Here is a 24,581-nt window from a genome sequence, read left to right as displayed (position 1 = left end):
TTTCCTCGGTTTAGCATCCTCCTAGTGAGCAAGCTCCATCTAACCATCTGGGTTGCCTCTGCTCTATGATTTATAGTCTTAAAGAGTTGCGTGGGAATACTGAGAAGTTTGTCCTGCTCAGGTTCACATAACGTGTCAGAGGCAGAGCCTGAACTCATTTCTTTCTAACTCTCAGGCAGTCTTTCATTATGTCATGATGTCTCTCAGGCCAGGTTATTAGCTATTATATTTTATAGTCCTTACCATTCCTTTGCCATATTATGGAGGATAATGCAGTGTCATTCTTTTTCTCTCAAGAATGTGGTTTAAGGGGGCAGCTGGGTAGCTCAGTGAATTGAGAGTCAGGCCTAGAGACAGAAGGTCCTAAGTTCAAATCTGGCCTCAGACACTTCCCAGCTGTGTGACCCTGGGCAAGTCACTTGACCCCCATTGCCCACCCTTACCACTCTTCCACTTAGGAGCCAATACACAGAAGTTAAGGGTTTAAAAATGTTAAAAAAAAAAAAGAATGCTGTTTCAGCTCATTAATCATAGAGTAAATATTTAGGCATTGGTGATTGGGAGGGAATTTCTAGACAAAGAAATTCCTATTACCTCCTCCTCCTCCTCCTCTTCCTCCTCCTCTTCTTCTTCTTCCTCCTCCTCCTCCTCCTCCTCCTCCTCCTCCTCCTCCTCATGACTCCCATTATCAATGTAGATTGGCACTTTCTCTACAACTGAAACTGTTAAAGAATTCCAAGCACTGAGAAATTAAACGCTTGACCAGGATCACAAAGTCAGCACGTGCCAGGATTGGGACTTGAACTCATGTCTTCCTGGATCCAAGGTTACCTCTCTAAGCACTTTCTAAGTTGCCTCTCAATTTGGATCCTTGAAATAAATGTCAGATTTAAATGTGAGAAAAACAAGACAATTTGGGCTATAACCTTAGACAGCGTCCAATTTACCCTACAAGGTGAGTTAGCTCCAAAGAATGAGACCTTCCCCAGCACTCCAACACTGATGAAACCTTTGGCTAGAGGCTGATAACATTGGAAACCTGGAACATACAAGGTGCTGAGAGATGACAGGTAAGGACAGTGGAAGAAAAATGACTAATATGCTATCTCTGGGAACTATGATTTGATTTTTAAAGTGTATTGTCTTGTAGCCAGCTGAGAGTTTCTCTTTAATGAATATACACAATACCATTGAAGAAAACCTAATTGGATTTCATTCTTAAGTAAAATGTATGCATGGACCAGACATAGCATCTGGGAAGAGATCACTCAGGCTCAGTATATGTCTTTTGATTCCCTAAAAAGCTTGATGGATGAAACATTGGCCTGGATTATAAAAGGTTGCTTCCATTTCAGTTCTAAAGGAAAGAAAACTATTTTGATTGAATGTCAAAAGTAAGTACAATGTTGAGGCATAAATCCTCAGTATTAAGAGGTCAAGTTAATAGGATGATAGGAAATGGAGCACATTGTGATGAAGGCTTAGTAAATTATTTTAGCAGGAACCAATGGGATGACAACCAGATGTGAAAAGGCAAATGTCATTATAATTTCATTAGAAACAGAAGGGAGTTATGTTATGTCATGAAAGAAAATGTTGCAATGCCAATCTAAAGAGGTGGATATTTTATTAGTATATGAAGGAGATAAGGTTCTGTACAAGGTTATGGGGCAAAGTAAGGGAAACTGAATCAATAAATAAAATTGACTATTCACTTCTTTGCTGTTGAAATGAAGATTTTTAAAAAAAATTTATTTAAAACCCTTACCTTCCGTCTTGGAGTCAATACTGTGTATTGGCTCCAAGGCAGAAGAGTGGTAAGGGTAGGCAATGGGGGTCAAGTGACTTTCCCAGAGTCACACAGCTGGGAAGTGTCTGAGGCCAGATTTGAACTTAGCACCTTCCATCTCTAGACCTGGCTCTCAATCCACTGAGCTACCCAGCTGCCCTCTGAAGATATGTTTTTATGCAACTTCCTAGCATTGCCCACCCTTGAGCTTTTGGCAATGGTCCATTTTACACTTATAGGGCCAAAAGGAGCTCATGGTTACCTATAAGTATTCTTATAATAAACACACAAATACACACACACACACACATTCCTTCCCCCCCCCCTCCCCACATAAGATCCAAACAAACCTGGATATAAAAGTCTTTTCTCCCCATCCTTCAAAGCAATCGAGTTAAAAGTTCATTCAGAAGTCCCAATTTCACTATCTACCATGATGTGTGATCAGGGCCACATTGATGGTCCACCATAGTAGGAGCTCACTCTGCTGCTGCTTCATTGGAGACTTCCTGGAAATAGGAAAAGGTCTTCCATAAAGGTTTTCCAGGAAGAGAGACTAAATATCTGTGCTGGTCAGCTGCACAGTGCTGTGATCATCGGGGCTATTCAGGATTGTGTTCATGTCCCTGTTTCTGCCTGGTCCTCTCCTTTTTCTTTTCCCTTTTACCCAGTTCTGTCATTTCTTTACATCCTTCTTATTTGTCCACCTTACTCTTTGCCCTGTATACTGCATGGCAACTCCAGAGGCATGTAGGGCTGCTCTGATTCTTTAAGTGGAATGAGAGACCCTTTGCTTTTCTAGCTCCTTGAAGTATAAAAGGTGCAACCTGGGGAGACAATACATGTTAGAAGTTTTTATCACAACTCCTACTGCTTTGAGGAATGCTTTCCTGACCTAGTGTTGCCATGGTGACTTTGGAGTGAAAGGAGAGTAGCATTTTATATCCCTTTTAAGTCTGGAAGATGTGTCTTTTTAACTCTTTTCAGTAAAAAAAAATTTTTTCCTGTGGTCAGCAGGTGCCTCATTGCATTTTAACCCTGAACTTGAATCACTGAATTGGCCTAGATTATTTTTAGCCTAGACTAGTCTCCCATTGCCTCAGTCTCTCTATCTGTAAAATGGGAGCACTAATTATACTTCATATTCCATAAGGTTAATGTGAACTTCAAAGGCACTACTGGTCCATTCCAAGTGCTTTATAAAAGTCATGTAATTGTCAGTTTGCAAGTAAACTCTTTTCCAAATCTTCCAATCCCTTTGCATGCCTCTGCAAGGAGATTTTGTATTCCTACCTTCCATGTGGATGCAACTTCATACAGTCTACTGGTTTCATTTATAGTGAGAATATTAAGATTGTTATGATATAGTTCAATACAAGTATATCTACTTGTCATTAGACAAGGCGTGCAAATTGAAAGACTCAACAACTAAGTTTAGATTTTTAGACAGTCAAAATGTTACGATTTTCTCCTTCCTTCTTGACAGCTCTGCCCTGGTCCCTGCTGGTATGGAAAAATTTGTGTGGTCCTTGGATAATCAGCCTACTGATGATGAACCTTACCACACTTAGATGTGATTTTCAAAAAAAGTTGATATAGTTTGTTGCTGGGAATATATTTTAAGACTTTCTAGCACAGTATAACCGAACCCAGCTTGCATTTCCTACCTAACTTATTCATTGAAATTTGGGAAATGGATAGAGGAAAGGACATTGACACACCTACACTAATTTTATAAAGAAATTTGGCCAATCTAAATAAATTACCATAATGAGGAGGATTTAGCAATTGCCTTTGAAAGAAAACTGAGTAGCCAAATGAAGACATATGGCAGCCAAAGTTAATGCTGATTTAGAATGTATATTTCTTTGTAAAATCTTATATAGAAGCATAGTGGAAGATTATGATTCCCATGAAAATTACAAAGCCTAGGGTAAAAATATTCATTTCAGGGCATCTACTTTATTTCTAGTTCTTTGTTGCCACAGTGTTGCTATAAAATCTTGGTGTATATGGAACCTTTCTTTTTTGTTAGTGACCATGTCACAAACTTGTCACTTGCTAGTATACCTAGCAGTGGAATCTCTTAGCCAAAGGGTATGGACATTATAGTCATTTTATTTGCATAACTTAACATTACTTTCCTGAGTTGTTCCAATTCTAAGTTTCATCAACAATGTATTAGTGTGCCAATTCCTAATTTTTGTCATCTTTTTAAATTTGCTGGGTGTGAGGTAAAACATCAGGTTATTTTGGTTTTCATTTTTCTTTTTTATTAGTGTTTTGGGAATTCTTTTTTTCCCCCTAAACCCTTACCTTCCATCTTGGAGTCAATACTGTGTATTGGCTCCAAGGCGTAAGAGTAGTAAGGGCTAGGCAATAGGGGTTAAGTGACTTGCCCAGGGTCACACAACTAGGAAGTGTCTGAGGCCAGATTTGAACCTAGGACCTCCTGACTCTATGCCTGGTTCTCAATCCACTGAGCTACCTAACTGCCACCTTGGAGAATTCTTTTGCATGATTGTTAATCATTAGTAATTCGTTTTTTTTTTAAATTTTAATCAGTATTTTTTTTTAAAACCCTTAATTTCGGTGTATTGTCTCATAGGTGGAAGAGTGGTAAGGGTGGGCAATGGGGGTCAAGTGACTTGCCCAGGGTCACACAGCTGGGAAGTGGCTGAGGCTGGGTTTGAACCTAGGACCTCCTGTCTCTAGGCCTGACTCTCACTCCACTGAGCTACCCAGCTGCCCCCCATTAGTAATTCTTTTGAGAATTGTTCATATCCTTGGACTATTTCACTTTTGGATAATGGATTTTGGTTTTATATAGTTTAAAAAGACATTTTCTTTGCTGATTTCCTAGGATTTTCGAAGTAAAGTATTATGTAATTGGCAAATAGAGATATTTTATCTTCTCTTTGTCTATTTTTCCGATTTTAATTCCATTCTCTTGTACTATTGCTATTGTTAGGGTTTCTATAGCTATGATGAAAAGTTGTAGGGAACGGGAATATACTTATTTTACTCTTGAATTTATTGGGAAAGGATCCAGTGTATCTCCATTGAATATAATGATTGCATTTGACTTTAGAGAGATTTTTAATCATATTGAAAAAGATCTCTTTGTATTTATACTTTGTAGGTTTTTTAGCATAAATGTCATATTTTTATTAAAGACTTTTCTTCATCTATTGAGATAATCAAGTAATTTTGTTTTGAATATTATCAATCATATTGATTGTTTTCCTATTTTTAATCATCCTTGGATCTCTGATATTACTCTGAGTTGGTCATATTGATTTTTTTTGGATAAGCTATTATAACCTTTTTTGCCATGGTTTAATTTTTTGAATTAATATTTGTAAACAACATTGGTTGATAATTTTTTCTTTGTTTTAATCCTCTCATGATTCAGGTATTGGTTCTAGTAATTATTTTTATTTTTTCTAGTTTTGTTATGATTTTCACTTTGTTCATTTTCCGTTTGCTTGACCTGGTATTTTCCACCTTCTTTTTAATCAAGTTGGTTAAAAAGTTTGCTTATTGTTATTCTTCTTAAAGAATCAGCTTTTAGTGTTGCTCATCATTTCTATAGTCTTTTATCATTTCTAATTTATCTATTCTCCTTTATTTTTAAATTTTTCTTATTTTGTGCACATTTTGTGTTTTTATTATTTTTTGATGTAAAAATACATACTATTCTTTCCTATTTTGCTTATATATGTTTAAGGATGCCTTTTTTTCTCTTACTGTTTTTGCTGCATACCAGAAATTTTATGTTGTCTCATTATGATCATTTTCTTTTACATAATTATTGATTGTTTCTTTGATTTATTCTTTGACCCATTTGAATTTAATTGGTAAGCTTCTGTTTGGGGCTCTGCCTTTTGATTGTGCTCCTCAATTGATTCCTAATTTATTGCAATGTTGTCTTTAAAATGTATGCCAATTATTTCAGCATTTTTACATTTACAGTTAAACCTTCATACTCAAAGGTCTGGAACTCATCAAATTTTTTTTTGACATATTTTGGTGAAAAAAAATTGTAGTACTATTCCATGTTTGCTGTCACTTGATGGGCTTCCTAGAACTTGTTGGTGTCATGATCTTGGGAAGCACGTGCCTTTTCCAGCTAAAACAAAGTACCATATTTTAGTTCAGGACCATAAAGAAGAGCTCAACACTGAGAAACTGCAGGGACTTTATTTTGCCTAATATTATTATGGAGGTTTTCTTTGTGGGGGTCTTTGCCCAGGTTCCCACAGCTAGGAGGTGTCTGAGGCCAGATTTGATCCTAGGACCTCCAGTCTCTAAGCCTCCCTGTCAATCCACTGAGCCATCCAGCTGCTTCCTGGATTTTTAAAATTATAGCTGTGCCAATGTCCTTATAGTTTTTCCTGCTGTGCCCATGTTTCTGTTCTAGGTAAGCCAAGTATTGGAAAATGGAGATCCATGGACAAACCTGCTTCCAAAAGGCCCTCAGGAAGTTTGAGTCCTGCCTCTGACATACACCAGCTGGGATTGTAGTGATCCTCAGAGTGCCAAACAGTTCTCTTAAGACTCGAGGTTATAGATATGCACAAGCAGCATAGCCCTTGCTGCCTGTGCATTGTACTGACCTGGACAGATTCCATCTTGCAAAGCTTTTGTCCTGCTTGCTCCTGAAGTCCTTTGCTTTTCATGCTATTTTACACATGGGGAGATCATAGTAGGGAAGTCTATGCAGGAGACTATTTATTTTTAATTCAATTTATTTCAGCCAGCATTTATTGTGCACCTATTATCCATAGAGCATCGAACAATTACAGTGGAAGATAAAGAGGACCCAATTTGGTAGCTACAAGTGATAAAACTGTATACAAATATCTTAGGGGGTGAGATCTGAGACTTCTTGTCTCTGAAACAATAGCCAGATGGTCCAAGGTGCAACAGGAAGTAGCTTTAAGTTAGGAATCAGGAGACATGGATTCTAATCTTGGATCTTTCACTGAATAGCAGAGTGATCTTGGAAAGTCGTGTGTCTTCTCTAGGATTCTTTTTCCTCATCAGCAAAATGAATTGACTAAAGCTCAGAGAGATGGGATATAAGAAGATTCAGGTGGCAGAGACAACAGAAGGGGGGACTGGTAAGAAAGTAAAGATAGAGAGATGGGAAACTGAAAAGATAATACTGGAAATAGAGGAATAACTAGATGCCAGACAAAATGGGGTCACTCACACCTCACAAGGGAAGGACTGGCAGATAAAAACAGGGAAACCAAAAGGGAATGTGAGGTTTGGGAATGACAGTTGGTCAAGTAACTGACAATCTACCAACCAGGGAAAACCAATGAAGTGGGTTCTTTATGGCTTAGAGGAGACAGGTAGTACTAACAAACTGGGTTTATTGTTATTAAATGAGGGAAGTGGGGAGAGGGGTTTTCTATACTAAGGAATAGTTCTAGTGGTTTAACTTTTAAACTAAGTTCTAAATTAAGCTAATCTCTAACTAGAATAGGAGGGGCTGGAGAGGAGGGCTTCTCACTGCACAGGTTCAGTGATGCTCCAAGATGATCATAGATGTCACAGGAACCAGGAATAAGTCCAATAGACAGCCAGTTAATCCAAAACCTGCGCTAGGGAGTAAGGTAGATATATCTGCTGTCCACCAACAGATAATCCAGACCTTTCCTCAACCTACACTGATAGTTGCTTGGAGTATCTTCTTCTCAGTGATATCCTACACTGTCAGCTCCTTGGATATTTGGCAAAGCTGGACCACACAACCAAAAAACCTCCTTCCCTCCAGCTTGGCCAAACTACCCATTCTTTTTCAAAACCGCAGTTTTGTTCCATTATGGAACTCACAGGTCTTTAGAGACAGCCTGACAGCCGGGGTGCTAATGTCTTAGTTTCCCCATTACAAAACACATGGGATCTTCTGCGGAGAGATTCATGCCCACCTGCCTCCACTAACAAGAGGTTTTTCCTTCAATTTTGCAGAGTAAGACTTTTGGCTATTGAGGTGGCAGCCTTTTGTGGTCCTGGGAAGTAAAGGCTACAGCTCAGCTAGAGTTCCTGTTCTCAGGAGCATTATTCACTGGCTTCCCTGTTTTGCAGTTGTAGTGCTGGGATGCAACAGCTTTTAGACATCAAAACTACAGTGCCTGGTGGTTCTTGAGGTTCCTGTATTCATCTGATGAGTGAGTCATTACACCCTTTTTTATTTCTTAGCATTTAGCCTTTTGCTGATAAGACATACAGAATGGGAATAGAGAAGAAGTTTGGACTCCTGCATGTGCTGGAACAAGGCTGGAGAGAGCTAATTGTCTCATCTTCAGTGGGTGCATTTACATCTCAGAAATGAGCAAACACTACGTATTGGGGCTTAATATATGTTTTGTTGATTGCCTAGATTGTTAATACTGCAGCTTTACTTTAAATGTATCTGGGCATATTTTTTTTTTTTTGCGGGCTGGTTGTGGACTAGGGGTATAGGAGGAGGTAATTTTGGCAAATGGGTAGTAAGAGTGCTTGTTGTTTATTTTAACTTCTTGCTCTTGAGTCTGTAGTCTATTTTAAGGAAATATTCCTTTCCCTCAATATGATGTCATGTGTTTAATTTAAGGGGTCCTGTGGGAAACGAGCAGTGGTTTCAAGTAGATAGTGGGTCCAAAGAGATTCCAGTTACTTGAAGGTAACATTAGGATACTCCATAAAATAAATTGTAAAAACAAAAATAACAGCAAATATAGTGGAAAATGACATTGGATCAGGAGTCAGGAGACCAGGGTTCTAGACCCAACTCTTTTCTTCAATAGAAATGTAATTTTTGGAAAAACCACATCACCTCTCTAAGTCTTGATTTCCTCATCAATAAAGTGAATGGATTAGGCTAGGTGAGTTCTAAGTTTTCTTTCAGTTCTAAAACGTAAATGTCTATGATCTACTTGTGTCTGTTTGTCTAAATAATGGATGTATAAGGAATGAGCAAAGATTCAGAGCTAAGAAAGTACAGTATTTATGGTCACTGCAAGTGGCCGAACTCTGCCGGAGCATAGAAAAATTGGAAGGGAGCTGTAAGAAGTAAGGTTGGAAGGAGAGGGTAGAACCCAATCATGGAAGTTCTTGAAGTTTTCAGTTACAGAAATGGAACTTATCTGTCCAGACCTGTCCCCAAATCAATACTCTGATCTCCAGCAAAGAACAGACTTGTAACCAGTCAGTAAAGAGAGGAAACTAGTAATAGCTGATAGTTATGTGGGTTTTTAAGGTTTCCAAATGACTTGGCATATATTAGTTCATTTGATCTTCATATTAAACTCTTTGAGGTGGTTTGATACAATGGAAAGAACATTAGATCTTGACTCAGCACTTCTTTAAGTTCTTTCTCCTTCCTTCCTCTTCTGACTAGAACCATAGAATTTGGGTTCATATTTTACCTCTGATGCTTACTCCCTACATGACTTTAGGCAAGTCACTTTACCATCTATGCCCCCTTGGTTTTTACATTTGTAAAGTGAGAGGGTTAGACTAATTGACCTCTGAGATCCCTTCCAACTTTTTATCTAGAATCCCAAGTAGATAATATTATTAATTTCCATTTTATAGATGGTTGATCAACAAACATTCAAAAATTTAAAAACTTTTACCTTCCATCTTAAAACTAATACTGTGTATGAGTTCCAGGGCAGAAGAACAATAAGGCTAGGCAATGGGCATTAAGTGATTTGCCCAGGGTCACACAGGTAGGGAGTGTCTGAGGCCACATTTGAACCCGGGACCCTGTCTCTAGGCCTAGCTCTTAATCCACTGAGCCACCTAGCTGTCCCTTCCATAAGCATTTAGTAAGTGCCTACTATGTTCCAGCTACTGTGCTAAGTGCTGGGATGATGATACCATGACTCAGAAGTAATTTGCCCAGCGCTGGAAAGGGTTTAAAAAGTAGGTCTTCTTTAGCCTGCCTACCCTTCCCCCTAAAGTCCAACTGACACCCACCTTTCTACGCTGCATGACCACCTGCTGGGCTGATTCAAAAGCTCTAACTTGGTGTTAATGAAGTCTCCAGGTTTCCCAAGAATGTGATATTTCCCCCTGACAAGCATATCTATGAACAAAGCCTGAGATAATTCAAAACAAAACGAGTGGCATTCTCATCTGGGGTCATCTCATCGGTGAGCTCATGCCTTGACAAATGAAGGCACAGTCAAGGGGACTCTGGGAACGGTGACATCCAACTCACTGAGTTGAGTTGTCTTCCCTTCCTGACAATTTTCCTTTTAATTAAAACATAGGCTTCTAGGCAGAATCTTGGGGAACATTAAGAGTCATCCAAGCATTTGTGTGCATATGTGACCTATTTAGCTTTTTAAAATTCTATTTAATGCCAGAAACTACATTAGAGAATTCAAACAAAGGCTCACAGGGAGCCCCATAATGAGACTGTTTTGATTATTTTGGTGATTAGCCCATTTCCTTTGTCTTTAGTCATTTCACTTAGGAAAAGTAGTCATTTTAAGAGCAGGCAGATTTGGGGAGATTATTTTGCTACTTTGCCATGAAGTTGGCAAGTGGCCAACCAGCTGTGAAACTGCAATGATCACTATTACTTAACAGGCATCAACCCCCAGACGATGCAGGTCCTGGGCACAAGCTGCAGTAAGGCAGCTTCCTGGTCTTGTCTGGGTTAGGGAACTAGGAAATTGGGGCAAAGCACGACCAGGGTGTCTTCGGATCTTAGATTTAGAGCTTCAAGGACCCTCCAGAGTCATCTTTCCTATCCCCCTCATTTTACAGATGGGGGAAAGGCCCAGAGAGATCATTCCCCCTTGCCCCCCCCCCCATTCACTGCCTTCCATTGCAAATGTCTATTGTCAAAAGAGGAGAGAACAGCAGGTTGTGCAATGACATATGGGGCAGGATTCTGAGCCACTCTCATGGGTTACCAGCTGTTTCTCACCAGGGAAATCCAACTTTCTCTAGCAGAGGGGTGCTTTCTTTTAAGGATGTATATATTGCTGTTCAGTCATTTAGTCCTTCTTCATGATCCCATTTGGTTTTCTTGGCAAGGCTGCTGGGGTGGTTCGTCATTTCCTTCTTTAGATCATTTTACAATTGAGGAAACTGAGGCAAATGGGTTACAAGACCCAACCAGGGTCATAAGGCTAGTATCTGAGGTCACATTTGAACTCCAGCCTTTCTGACTTCAAGTCTAGCACTCCAACACACTGTTCCACTTAGTTGCCCAAATGTGTGTATTTAAGTACATACACATGCATGTATACACATGTAACTTTCTAGGCAGAATTACCAAACACAGATCGCATCTACATGGGTCAAATAAACTTAAAAGTACTAGATTATTTGAACTCTGAAACAATTGTTGCTTGCTCTGTTTTTAATTTAATTTTAATTTATTTAAATTTTTTTATGCCTCTTACCTTCTGTCTTGGGACCAATAGTAAGTATTGGTTCCAGGGCAGAAGAGTGGTAAGGGCTAGGCAATGACTTGCCCAAAGTCACACAGCTCTGAAGTGTCTGCAGTCAGATCTGACCCCCAAATCTCCTGTTTCTGGATCTGACTCTCAATCCACTGACCCATCTAGTTGTTCCCTTTATTTTATTGATTCATGCATTTAAAAAAAGTATTTGCTAAGCATCTACTATGAAACCCATTATATGGATGTTAAAGGATATAAAAGGAGAGAGAAGGAATCTGCTGCTTTTGTGGAGCTCATTTAAAACTGAACAGATGTAATGGTTACTTTGTATATGGAATTTACCTTTTATTGTATACAAATTGTTTCCTCCAATGGAATATAATTTTCTTCAATAGAATAGTTTCCTTGAGGGCAGGGACTACTTGACTTTTATCTTTGTATCTCATGTTTTGGTGCTTAATAAATGCTTGCTGATAGATTGATATATACATAGGATCATAGACGAAGCAGAAGGAGGTCATTTAGTCCAGCTCCCTCATTTTGCAGAAGAAAAACACTTTCAATTTGGTTAAGTGACTGATTCAAGGTGATATTGATAGTAGTGGCAGAGCTGAGATTTGAACTCTGGTCCTCTGACTTTAAACCTCCCTCTTTCTACTATATGCTATACTGTCTTGATAGAAGGTAGTGATGAATCAGAGGAAACCCTTGGATTGCCATTGTAGAATGATACAAGTCTAAACATGATTATTTATAGTGTGTCCCAAACCCTGTAGTTCTTGGAACCTAGAAAGAACTGCATAGAAACAGAGACCTCACTGGGTCAGAGCTATTGGCTCATTGAGTCTGTTTTGAATTCCATGTAGTTTGGTCTCTGCCATGGCATTATGCTGGGGAAGAGGAGGCTTTCTTCCATGATGTCAATCTCGAAACCTACATTTCCCTTACTAACTCACTCTAGTTCTCTCATCCAGGAACTTATCTATGTCTTATTTGTATTTTCAGACATTTAAGGACAATGTATGGCATTTCAGAGTAGATAAAGTACTGGATTTGGAATCTGGAAGACTTAAGTTTAAATCTGGCCTCATATACTTACTAGCTGTGTGACTCTGGGCAAGTCACTTAAGTTCATTTACCTCAGTTTCCTCAAGTGAGCTAGAGAAGGAAAATAGCAAACCGTTTCAGTATCCTTGCAAGAAAACCTCAAATGGAGTCACAGAATCAGATGTGACTAAAAGACTAAACAATAACAACAGACCTGAGTTTCAGCAACCAAGGGCAAATCCTTTCTGAGCCTGTTACCTCCCCTGTAGAATGGGAATAAGGATACCAAGAGTATCTCCTTCACAGGGATGTTGTGTGACTCAACCGAGATCATGTGTGTAAAGGAATCTGCAAACATTAAAGCATTGTGTAAAAGCTAGTTACTGTTATTGTCAAAAACAATAAAGAAATATTTCTTCTTATTCATTCTAAAACTCTCTCTTTCAAACTTTAAGGAGTGTTCCTAATGTGTACCTTCTGGTGGTGGTGTCTAGTCATTTCAGCATGTTTTCCTGACCCCATTTGGGGATTTCTTGGTGTTAAAAAGATGATGAGAGAGGACTCACACACTCACACGCACAGACCTCTGTGTGAGTGCTACTGGTAGAAGGGCTATGCCTCTCCCCACCCGACAGGCTTTGCTGGACTGAGCCTGCCAGCTATCTCCTTTCAATTGCTGCCCAGGTAGGGAACCACTGAAAAGTTGTGTGTGTTGTCAACTTCTCTAGTTCCTCAACCTGGGGTTGTTATGAATGTTGATATGGGCTATTGGTGCTCTGATTGGATAATGCTATGAGTCTGACTGCATGACTATCTTCCCCTTCTCAATGGCTTTAGATATATTCACCCCTCAGGAAAGGTACTTCAATCTTTGACTTGGTAATAAACAACTATATTTAATTCTGGCTTAACAGGGTAAGGAACAAGGGGAAGGATGGAGGATCTGGGAATCCTATTGCTAATTATCTAAGTAGATGATCAAAGTTATGGATCAGGTAGGGGCTGGAGATTCTTCACCCTCTCACTAACTCTGGCTTGATTTGGCTGGAGTCAAACCAAAGAATACGGAAGGCTGTTGATGATCTTCTTGAATGACAGTGGTACTGCTCTCTCTTTCAGCTCTATTGATGATAGATATAATAGCTCTCTAGGTCTTTCAGGCAAGGAAGTTGAATTGCAGATATAGGGCCTACCCTCCTTTCTTGAACCTCCCACCTCCCAAGATTACTCCAGAATGAGCTGCCTTATGCTGTGCATGATGGGTGTTTATAGGGTTGGCTCCAACTGACTTTTGGCCCTGGCTCCCGGCACCTGGGTACATTCCAAGGTCTCCAACTGATGATCTTGTCACTCAAAGTAGTGTCCATCTTGTCCCAGAAATTCATTATAACATTGGCAAAGATCCTGGAATGGCTTGTTATTTTCTTCTCTAGCTCATTTTATAGATGAGGAAACTGAGGCAAACAGGATCAAATGATTTTGCCCAGGATCACACAGCTATTAAAGTGTCTGAGACCGAATTGGAATGCAATAAAATGAGTCTTCCTGACTCTAGGGCTGGCACTATATCTACTGTGCCACTTAGGTGTCCTGAATTTTGGCTAGCAGCTTTGTTTTCATTCTACATAGGGGAAGTATAGTGAGTTCAAAGAACTTTGGAGATGGAAAAAATACCACTTATAGAATATTATATCTAGACAGGAGATTAGATATCATCTAGTCCAACTACCTATTTTTATTGATATGGATTCAGACCCTGGGCAAATGATTTTTTTTTCTTTCTGAGTCTCCTTTTCTTCATTTAAAAATGGGGGCAAGGGGGCAGCGGGGCAGCTGGGTAGCTCAGTGGAGTAAGAGTCAGGCCTAGAAACAGGAGGTCCTAGGTTCAAACCCGGCCTCAGCCACTTCCCAGCTGTGTGACCCTGGGCAAGTCACTTGACCCCCATGCCCACCCTTACCACTCTTCCACCTATGAGACAATACACCGAAGTACAAGGGTAAAAAAAAATGGGGGCAATAATACTAGACACTATCTACCTTGCAGAGTTGTAATGAGGAAAATACTTCATAAACCATAAAGTTATATAAATGAGTTGTTATAATCATCAGTTGAAGTATGGAAAATAGTGTTCCAATTGAATGAACTATTCAACATACTCCCTCTTTCTCAACTGGTTATTTAACCTTTATTTGTCCTTCATTGACAGGACCTCTGTCTCTTGGATGATTTTAATTTCCCTTTTCAAGAAGATAGGATCATAGCTTCATAGTTGGAGATCTGGAAGGGACTTTGGAAACCATCTAGTCCAATATCTTCATTCTATAGATGAGAAAATAAAGGCCTAGAGAGACTTGCTCTAGGTCACCCAGGTAGTGAGAGGAGGTAGGTTTTAGACCCAGGTGCTTATTCCAAATGGAATACTCTTTTCCTTTGTTCTGTTCAAACCATCTGGAACGCGGAGGGGGAAAATTTCACTGTCACGATGAAATAAATGTTCTGTCAATGGTCCTATTCACTTTGATGTTCCCTGATCCTTCATATGGGATGCCTGGGTTTGTGCTGCATTTTGCTGGACCCATCAGTTGGATATTGTGCCCCCCCAGGTTCTGATCATAACACAGGATACCATCCGTTACTTGGCTGGTTGGCACAATGGGAATTGGAGAATATCACACCTCATCTGGGTGGATTTCTCTTACCACATATATGGGAATGAGTAGTTTTAAGTGGGAAAGCTTCTCAAACAAATGAGCAAGGCAGTTTGGTTCTCTTTTGTGGGAGAGAACCAATCATGACATTTTGGACAAAGGGGAGTATGTTGTGTTGGAAAGGCTCAAACCCTATGGTCTAGTTTCAACCGAGTCATTTAGTCACGGTGGGATTTTAACCAAGTCATTTGAGCCACAGCTTGGATCTTTGCACAGTTCTTTTTCTTTCTCCCGCCCCCACCACTTTCCTCATCATCAATAGAGATGTTGGTAATAACGGTACAGTAGACGGAGTGTGGGACTAGGAGTCAGGAAGGCTGGAGTTTGAGTCCTGCCTCGGAGACTTCCTACTTGTGACTATGGAAAAGTTACTTAACCCTGTTTGCCTCAGTTTTCTCACTTGTAAAATGGGGATAATAATAGTATTTGCCTCATAGGATTGTTATAAGGACCAAGGGATAATAACAACATTTATTTCATGGGGTTGTTATGAGAATCAAATGAGTTAACATAAGTAAAGCATTTATTTGGGGTAGCGAGATGGTGTGGATTGAGCATCAGGAAGATCTAAGTTCAAATCCAGGTTCTGTTTGACTCTGGGCTAGTCACTTAACTGCTCTGTGCCTTTTGACCTATAAAATGGAGATAACAGTAATTTCCTCATAGGGTTTTTGTGAAGATCAGATGAGAAAATATAATGTGCTTGGCACATATTAACATCAGCTATTATAATTATTAAATGCTTTGCAAACTTTTTTTTCTTTTTAAAACCCTTACCTTCTGTCTTAGAATCAATACTGTATATTAGTTCCTAGGCAGAAGAGTGGTAAGGACAAGGCAATGGGGGTTAAGTGAAATGCCCAGGGTCACAGAGCTAAGAAGTTTCTGAGGCCAGATTTGAACCCAGAACTTTCCATTTCTTTCAGACTGGTTCTCAATGCAATGAACCACCTCGCTGTCCCCAAATGCTTTGTAAGCTTAAATTATTATTTAATAGACAGAGTTGATGGGAGGCTTAAATGAGATCAAGTAAGTGGAAGGTTATGCAAATGGGATATATTATTGCTAGTTTAGTCTCCACTGGTTTGTAATTGTGTAGAAATAGACTTGGGATGAAGTCTAGGATTCTTAATTGGGAATCTTGGCAGAATCTGTCTAAAACTAGCAGGCTGTACCCAACAGGAGAGATTTTTCTTCAAACAATGGCATGTGAATTTAGTGACTGCTGGAAATCAGTCTGCTAGGTGGAAAAGCTTTCCAGTGGCATTATGATTATCCATTTCAAATACTCCAGACAATAAGGGGAATAAAAGGCAGAATTCATAATGAATAATTGATTTGTTTGACTAAGCTAATTGGTGAGCCAAGCATTTGATGGCATGCCTGAAGTTAGGTCACTATGTAAGACCAGGAGACAAAAATGCCGTAGAATTCACAAATTATAAATTTGAAAGACACTATTTGAATGGCCAAATTGCTGTCTTGCCTACTAGGAGTTGGAAGGAAGAATGAACATTTTAAAGCATTTTTTAATTAAAAGAAATTAAAAGGTCAGTTTAAATGTTCATAGAGCTCTTCTTCTCTGCCACACTCCATCCTTTTAGGAAAGGAATTTTTCAAGTAAAAAAAAAATCCTGGTGAAAACAATGTGAACATTTCTTTATTGAAGATCAGACACTGGGGGCTCAGGGGTGCGGTTGTATTTCTGGGTCAAGTATTGAGCTTGCTTGTGAATTCCCCCCCCCAAAACCCTTATCTCCTATCTTAAACAGCAAGTATGTCATTTCTTCAAAGGCAGAAGAGTGTGTTAAAAAGATAGAGGGAGAACCCCAATGATGTTATTAGTTTGCTAGTCTGGGTGTGTGTTTTAAGGTTAACTGGGTTTCCCTTCCTCATTAATCAGAGGGCTTCAAGGGTTTTGTCTTTTTGATGGAAATGAGAACAGGGAGAGACAGGAACCAGTATTAAGATAAAGGACTTCTGTGGGATACGATGTTGACTATTTGCCAGGGCATAGTGAAATGCCTGGCTCCCTAGATGTCCCCTCTGAACACAGCTCCTATCAGGGAAACAGTAATGGCGACCAGCTTCAAATTTGGTGTAACCAAAGTCTGTTAGAACTGCCTCCCCGAGTTTCTCCTTTCACCCTCAATCTTGCCAGGTATCTTCCAAAGAATCTTCTCTGACTACATTTAGTTAACAACCAAATGAGTGGTTTAATAAAATAGGATCTAGGAAGGGTTTGGAGATTGGGAACAGGAAAACCTTAGTCTAAAAGCAAAGATGGTATGGAGTCTCTTTGGCCTAAGCCAAAGCCAAAGGCTCTGGTCAGAAAACATTCTTGATTGCTTTCTTTATTCTATCTGCTAACCTAATCCACTGGCAGGTTGCAATGTCTTTCTATAGCTGGCACAGAGAGAGTAAATTGTCTTCAGGCTGGCTCAGCGTGCTTTCCGGGCAAAGCCCTCAAGCCGCTGTCACAATGGTCAGCTAGTCCTCTCAGGTGTTGTCCAGGAGGACAGGCACAACCTCAGGTGTATTGAAGTATCAGGAAAAGGCAGGGAAACCCTCAGGTATTCAGGGATTTGAATTCTGAGGTCAGGTATGGAGCTTCGTCCAGGTCAGCGTCCAGGGACGAACTCCTCTCCTCCCGTTCTTTTCCCAGAAGCCTCTGCTGTTCCTTCCAACTGTCACTCCTGTCCTTCAAGTCTCTCTGTAACATTCCAAAAGCCCCTCTCTGTGCAAGGCTTCTCTTACGAGTGGTAAGGGCAAAGCAATTGGGGTTAAGTGACTTGTGCTGAGACACGCAGCTAGGAAGTGAATGCCAGTTATTTTGGAGATTGTTCCTCTACCTATGGATCATCAGGAGAATAAGGTGACTTTAAGATCTGTTGCTTAATTTTCCTTTTTTAAATTTCTTAAATTTTTTTAAATTTTTAAAATTTATTTTATTTTTTATTTTTAATTTTTCTTTTTTTTTAAACAAACTTATTCCAACTTTGTAATGAACAAAATTAACTGAAGGCTTACTTTGCACATAATGTGGTACTAAGCTGATAGAGAATGTTAAAATTAGGATTTAAATTAAATCCAGCCTTTCTCTGAAGAAGCTCATCATCTGATGGTATAGGAAGCTAGCTCGCATTTCATTCATTTGGACTCCACTAATTCAGAGTTGCTGAGGATTTGGACATGCATTGTGCTGGTTTGCCTCTATACTCTAGAGGAGGGAAAAAAAAGGGCTTACTAAGCAAATAAACAGTGTCATCGATATTAGGGATGAGTGGGAATAAGAAATGTTTTATTTTAGGAGAACAAATTGTTTATTAAAACTTGGTAACATATTTGAGCATAAATGATTAATGTACTAATTACAAGCAAACCTTCTGTAGTCGTAAAAGAAGGCCCAGAGGGAGCTTTATGTGACGATGCTTTCTTAACTATTATTTTATTGCTCTATTTCCCTGTAAATCATTGGAAAATAAATATTCTACAATACGGATGGCCCTTCTTACCAACCAGTCCAAATTAGTGAGCTTTTACTGTAAACACACAAGTCAAAAACTTGTAAACTTCTGCACCATTCCACTGGAGGGCTATATAAGGGCTAAAGGGAGCTTCTTTCAAGGTTGTAGCTAGTTGGGAGGAGGAAGGAATGATCTCAGAAGTGGGTCCTGGGTTAGAAAGCGTTCAAGGCACCTAGAGCTCTTTCGTTTTTAGACTTGCATGCTGACAAAAGATGCTTCTTTTAGGTTTGGCGTGATCCCGAGGGCCGTGTCCTCTGACCTTTATCGTTTTTATGTAGAGCTTCAACTGGGGGGCAAGATTTAACTGTTCGATTTGGTTTTTCCTTTGGGGTTTGGAGGCCTTTGACAAAGCTCCTTAAATAACTGGATAAATAATTAATCCAGCAGATTGGAAACATTATCAATTCTGCCTTTGAAGGCAGAGCTCTGGGGGCCTGCTGCACTCCTACCTAATTTGGAAATGCTTTCTCCTAGGTGGTTATTTTGGGGCGCACTCAGCCTGCTATCTGCTTTTCTTGCTATTTTCGGCATCCCAAGAGAGCCTCAATTGACATCATAGAGGCAAGAAACAGACAAGGAACCCAATAACCTTTTGCTTTCGTAAAGCACTTATTTTTATTTGAAAACATTATACAGGCATTACATTGCCACAGCCAGTCCATATAGGAGCATGCAAATATCAAAAATGGAGAAAGTGTTGATTCAGCGTATTGGTGCAGATTCTTTTTTTTTTTTCTTTTCTTCTTTTTGGTTTAGATTCCCATTCGCAATGGTCAGGGTTAGTGTGCTTATTATGGGGTTTACCAGTAGAATCCTACCCATGGGGTAAAGTTTTTTTTCCTTTTAGCTAGCTTGGGACTATGAAATGGCTTAACAAAAACAGAATGAAATAAAAAACATACTACACGCTTGTCAGAAGGTTAATAGCACAAGTTAGCAATATCTAAACTAAACACTGAAACTTTTCCATTATGACACAGTGATGCAATTTTTTTTTTCAATTGCTTGGTCTACCAGGTTGTGTGTTTCCAAGTTTGCAGCTGTGGAAAGCTGAACCAAGATAGCTCTGTCTGCTAACTGTAACTTTGGGAGTCCCAAACATACGCTCCCTCTGGTGGGGAATTGGTAAGCAGATTTCCATTTAGGAGCTAAAAATCACCCCCTATCTTGCTATGGGCTGTTTGGCTCCCCAAGGGTGGTGGTATAGACAAGAGCTCTGGTTTATTTATATAACCACTGGCCCACACTGCTAAAATCTCATTCAACCAGGAGAGATCTGTGAGCTGAAAAGTTGAAAATTGCTGCTGGTGTCTACAGTGGTTCTGAAATGATAGGGAAGAGAATAGCTAGAATAATCTCATTCTTCCTTACTTTCCCCCTTCCAGTCCTTCCTTACTAGACTAATGAATATTTGCATATAACAGGAAGGCTTATATGCCCTTGGTTTTTTTAGGGGGGTACCCAATGGACACTTCTGATCTGGGGGTTCAATTCAACATATTATCCATCTCTTTACCTGGAGAAGAAAGAAAGCAACACTGTAAGTGACTCCAGTGATGGGAAGGTCTTTGTGTAGGAGAGCTTGCTGGGTGATGATGAAGGGTGTACGGTGGTGCATTTCTAAACATTCACACTTGGTTTCCATACAATGGAGTCAATTAAAATATTCTATAAAAATGTTTCAAATGGCAGTTAAGCCATCTGTTGATTGCAAACCTTTTTATTTAATTTTTTAAAAACTTCCAAGCCAGTGAACTGACCTGGAAATGCTTTCAATCCCATTGTTCCTAATAAGATTACTAAACATCTACAAATTAGTGTCATAAAAATGAATAGAAAAGAAGACTACAAACATTTGGCTTAAAAAATAAATACTAAAAACAGGATAAACCAAGAAAAGTATGCAAAATGAAGGAATGTAAACACAAAAATAAAACCACAGTCTTTAAAGGTCTTTAGACCCAAATAGACATAATGCTCAGAGAAAGGTATTTAATTGGTTTAAAAGGTAGCAGAGAGTACAGGAGATGGCAGGATTCCTCAGGATTGGGAGAATTTTAGCACAGTGATTGTTTTCCAGAAAATAAAAACATTCTTTTAAGGGCTTATCTGAGAAGACAATGGATTTTGAACAGAGGTGATTTTTTTTCTCACCTGTCCCAAGGGATCTTTCTCCTGGAGGGAGGGCATGGCCAGACTATTCCCTCCATGCTGGAAAAATCCAAGACCAGGCCCCACACTCTCAGATTAACACTAAGGCATAGCTTTCTACTTTAGTATGAGTCCTGGCCTAGTTCAACCTCCTTAGAACTGTCTTGCTATTTCGCATGTCAAAAAAGTACAGATGCTTCTTTCAACTTTGCAGAAATCCTATGGTCTAGTTGACATGCTTTATATTTGCACAGATATTTCTCTGACTTCTTTAAATTCTCACAAACATTTACCTTTTCTTTCACTTTATCAGTGCCTTCTCTGCATCAACCAAACAAAGAAGGTTTTTTCATATACTCACAGGTTACAGCTAACACTGGGAAATTAGGTGGGCCATATTTTTTTGATGCTTGACATGAGGTCCTTGAAAAAAGGTCATTTTTTAGGGGAAATGAAACGAAAAGTATATTAAAAAAAACAAAATAAGACAGTTTAAGAATATCTTAAAATATTAGTTCTACTTGCCAGGTGGATACCAGACATTCTTATCAATTGCCTAATTGTAAAATGATGGCATCTCTACCTTTATGATGGTGTCAGATCAACTGAATTACTCCTGGTACCTGCACTGCTTTTGTTCCTAAACTCTGTAGGTGGGTGGCACAATCTTACAAAATGAACACTTTCTTTAATAGTACACTTGGAAAAAGGATGCCTCACAATTAGTAGATAGCACTGGCTTCTTCAAGTGTCTTGATTCTGTCCCATATTATCATACCAAAAAAATCTAGAACAAGGAAAAGAAAACACTGGGAGTTTTTTTGGCAGGGGGCAATGAGGGAAGAAGAAGCCTAAGGGAGAAAGGACAGATTTGGGTGAAAACAAATATCTTAGGGGGAAAAAATGACTTTGTTTCTGGAGTTTCCCCATAACCCAAAGCAATGATGCATCCCTGACCTTTTCATCATAGGGACTTGGTTGGCAGAAACATCATGGCACAACAGAAGGCAATGGCCTGGAGAAGTAGGTAGTGATTGCAAATATAAAAAGGCTAAAATGCTCATTTTAGATCTATTCCTAGAATAGAGAATTATATGGTCAGTTGCCCCTCCCCACAAGGGTCACAGCACAGATGACATATTGAGCTGGCAATCCAACAGGGAGTGTGGATTAACCATTAACCACCAGATTCCTGGGCCATCTACGTTTTTTTTCTGGGGTGGAGCTCCTGTAACATGCACAAAGTCTATGCAAAAAAAAACAAACAAAAAAACAAACAACAACCCAAAATATGATTGATTCTTAAAAAGTGACTTGCCATAGAAAAGTGGGACTTATGCAACTGCTTGTGGAACTGGTGGTAATTTGATTTCTATTTGGGGTAGGGGTGGAGGTGGTGTGCAAAATCCCCTCTCGAATATTGGTTCAATAATAATAATAGTAATAATAATAAAAAACCATAATACTAGCTTTTGATTCAAAACTTTTCACAGTAATTGATGCAGAGGGAATTGCGATCAGTGTACACCCTAGACAGACACCTCTCCAAGTAGGCTATTTTGGAGTCTGGGTCACCAGGGACAATGAGCTTGTTCTTTGCAAGAGGCTTTCAGATTTGCTACCTTGCAGTCCACGTGGGTAAACTGCACCTGGTAAATACCTTTCTCTATGTACAATACAGAGATGATGGGCATACACATGGCCACTGAGGCATTCTCAGTGGGGTGAGAGAGCCTAATGTTAGGCGACTCGCACGTGGGGCTCCTCTTCCATCTCCTGACCTAGGCTGGTATAAGTGACTGAAGGTTCCACCTGCCCAGAGGCTGGTAAGTCCACCACAGTTCCTGATGGGTTTCGAAACTGCTTGTATACCCGGGGGTCCTGGGCTATGTATGTGGAGGTGGAGGAGTAGAGCACCAGCCCGATGAGGATAGTGAAGAAGGACAGGAGATAAAGACCTGAAAACTAAAGCAAACATAATAACAAAGTCATTAACACAGTCGGACCATTATTCACACTCAGTTGTTCATTCAACAGACATTTAGTAAACGCTTATTGCATACAAGTCACTATATTTAGGGAGGCATTGAGGGAGAAAGAAGTAGATGATAAATAATAATGATAATAGCTAACATTTAAATAGCATTTTAAGCTTTGCAACTGTGAGTCAAGTATTGTTTTATAGATGAGGAAACTTGTAACAAAATAAATTAAAATCCCATGTGAAATATATTCCTAATTCTTCCAGTACTTAAGTTGCAATCTAGAAAGGGAGATAAGCTATAAGCTATACCAATAACTTTAATACAACACAGAATGAAGTAGATACGGATGACAAATTCTCAAATCTAATTTTGGTGTTTAACCATGATGTGGAAAAGAACACAATTTCTGGTAGGTCTTAAAAGCTGGAAGGACTTTAAGTATGGGCCTATTTAGTGACAGATTATATCTTTGCCATCCAGAATCATAATTAGGGTGGGAAAAGCAGGGTTGTGTTCCAGAGTGCTGAATTTGGAGGATGCTAAATTTAGAGGTCACTGAGAGCACTGACAATCCATCATTCCCTTTTTTATTGTGCCTTATTTCTAGAAAAATAATATTTACTTTGGGTAACAGAGAGGGTATTGCCCCATGCCCCTAAAATGTCCCAAATACCTGCAGACAACACTTGGATCTCAATTCTTGTCATTTTCTTTCCCCACCTTTCCTCCCCTTTTTAATTTTTTCCCCTTCCTCCTCCTCACCCACTCTTAGGTAGGATCTTCTCTTCCTGAGAGATCACAGGAGTCACCTTCCTCTCATTGCTAGCTTTTGACTTAACTGGAGTGTCTCTCTGTCTCTCTGTCTATCTCTGTCTCTGTCTGTAATTTTGTCCCCTCCCCCCAACAAACATTGATTCACTTGTAGGCAAGGTGCTATGAGTTTGCCCATCATGTTATAAGCCCTATCTTCGTTTGACTTCTACCTTCACTGTTGTCTCTTCACATACATTTAAGAGCAAAGTCTCTTACTGGTCCTTTTATTGTCACACAATTGCTGCTGCTGCCCTTGGCTGCTGTATTTGTTCCCTCCTCTTGCATTTCTTGTCTGAGAGGCAAACAATTTCTTCAGGCATGAGTTTCTTTCTAAGGTTTTCAATGTCTCTTTATTATTGAATGTCTATCCTTTTTCGTTTGTGGTTAAGCTTAGAATTGCAGGGTAGGTCTGCGTTGCATTCCGAACCCCATTGCTTTTCAGAACACATTCTTCCATTCCCTCCACATTTTCTGGTGAGTGCAGAACTGTCCTGTATTATTTGAATTTCCTTTCTTTGTATTTGAAGATCTTCCTCCTAGTTGCTTGCAGAATTTATGGTTTCTCAGTTGTTCGGCTCTTTCCCTCAGGCTTAGTGGGGTTGCCACATAGCCCTAGCTAGACACAGTATTCTCCCACCTGGCAGTTTGGGTTGATTTCTATTGATTGGAGTTTGGATCTCTGAGGCTTTGGGATGAGGAGGACGTCTGGGCATGGGGATGAACTCTTTTTCAAGCTCAGACATATGTTCTGTCCTACTGCCTTTGTTCCTCCACTGTCTTGCAGAGATCACAGAATGCTTTTGTGATACTGGCTATTGAGGCCCCCAATTTTTTTTTCTACTGTTTCGAGATTGGATCTCCATAGCAATGAGGAGAGGGAGGAAGGCAGGAAGGACCTGGGTATAGGGCTGCATTTGGTTGAAACCCCATAGGTCAGGTCAGTCTAGGGCAGTATTGCTGCTGTAGGATCTTCCTTCTTGAGAGATCACAGGAGTCACCTTCCTCTCATTGCTAGGGCTCTCTCTCTCTCTCTCTCTCTCTCTCTCTCTCTCTCTCTCTCTCTCTCTCTCTCTCTCTCTTTCTCTTTCTCTTTTTCCTTCTCTTTCTTTCTTTCTCTTTCTCTTTCTCTCTCTCTTTCTCT

General features: G+C 39.7%; 1 protein-coding gene across 1 annotated transcript in view; it reads right to left on the bottom strand.

The window, feature by feature from the left end:
- Positions 1-22,382: 22,382 nt before the first annotated feature.
- Positions 22,383-24,581, bottom strand: part of SLC35F1 (solute carrier family 35 member F1) — a 524,228-nt gene continuing 522,029 nt past the window's right edge. Inside the window, exon 8 of the mRNA XM_044674423.1 lies at positions 22,383-22,607. Coding sequence (XP_044530358.1) covers positions 22,383-22,607 — 225 coding nt within the window. The remainder of the gene's footprint in view (positions 22,608-24,581) is intronic.

The sequence above is a fragment of the Gracilinanus agilis genome, chromosome 4 (assembly GCF_016433145.1).
Source record: "Gracilinanus agilis isolate LMUSP501 chromosome 4, AgileGrace, whole genome shotgun sequence".
NCBI lineage: Eukaryota > Metazoa > Chordata > Mammalia > Didelphimorphia > Didelphidae > Gracilinanus > Gracilinanus agilis.
Note: the sequence above shows the minus strand (reverse complement) of the source record. Positions and strands in the feature narration are given on the sequence as shown.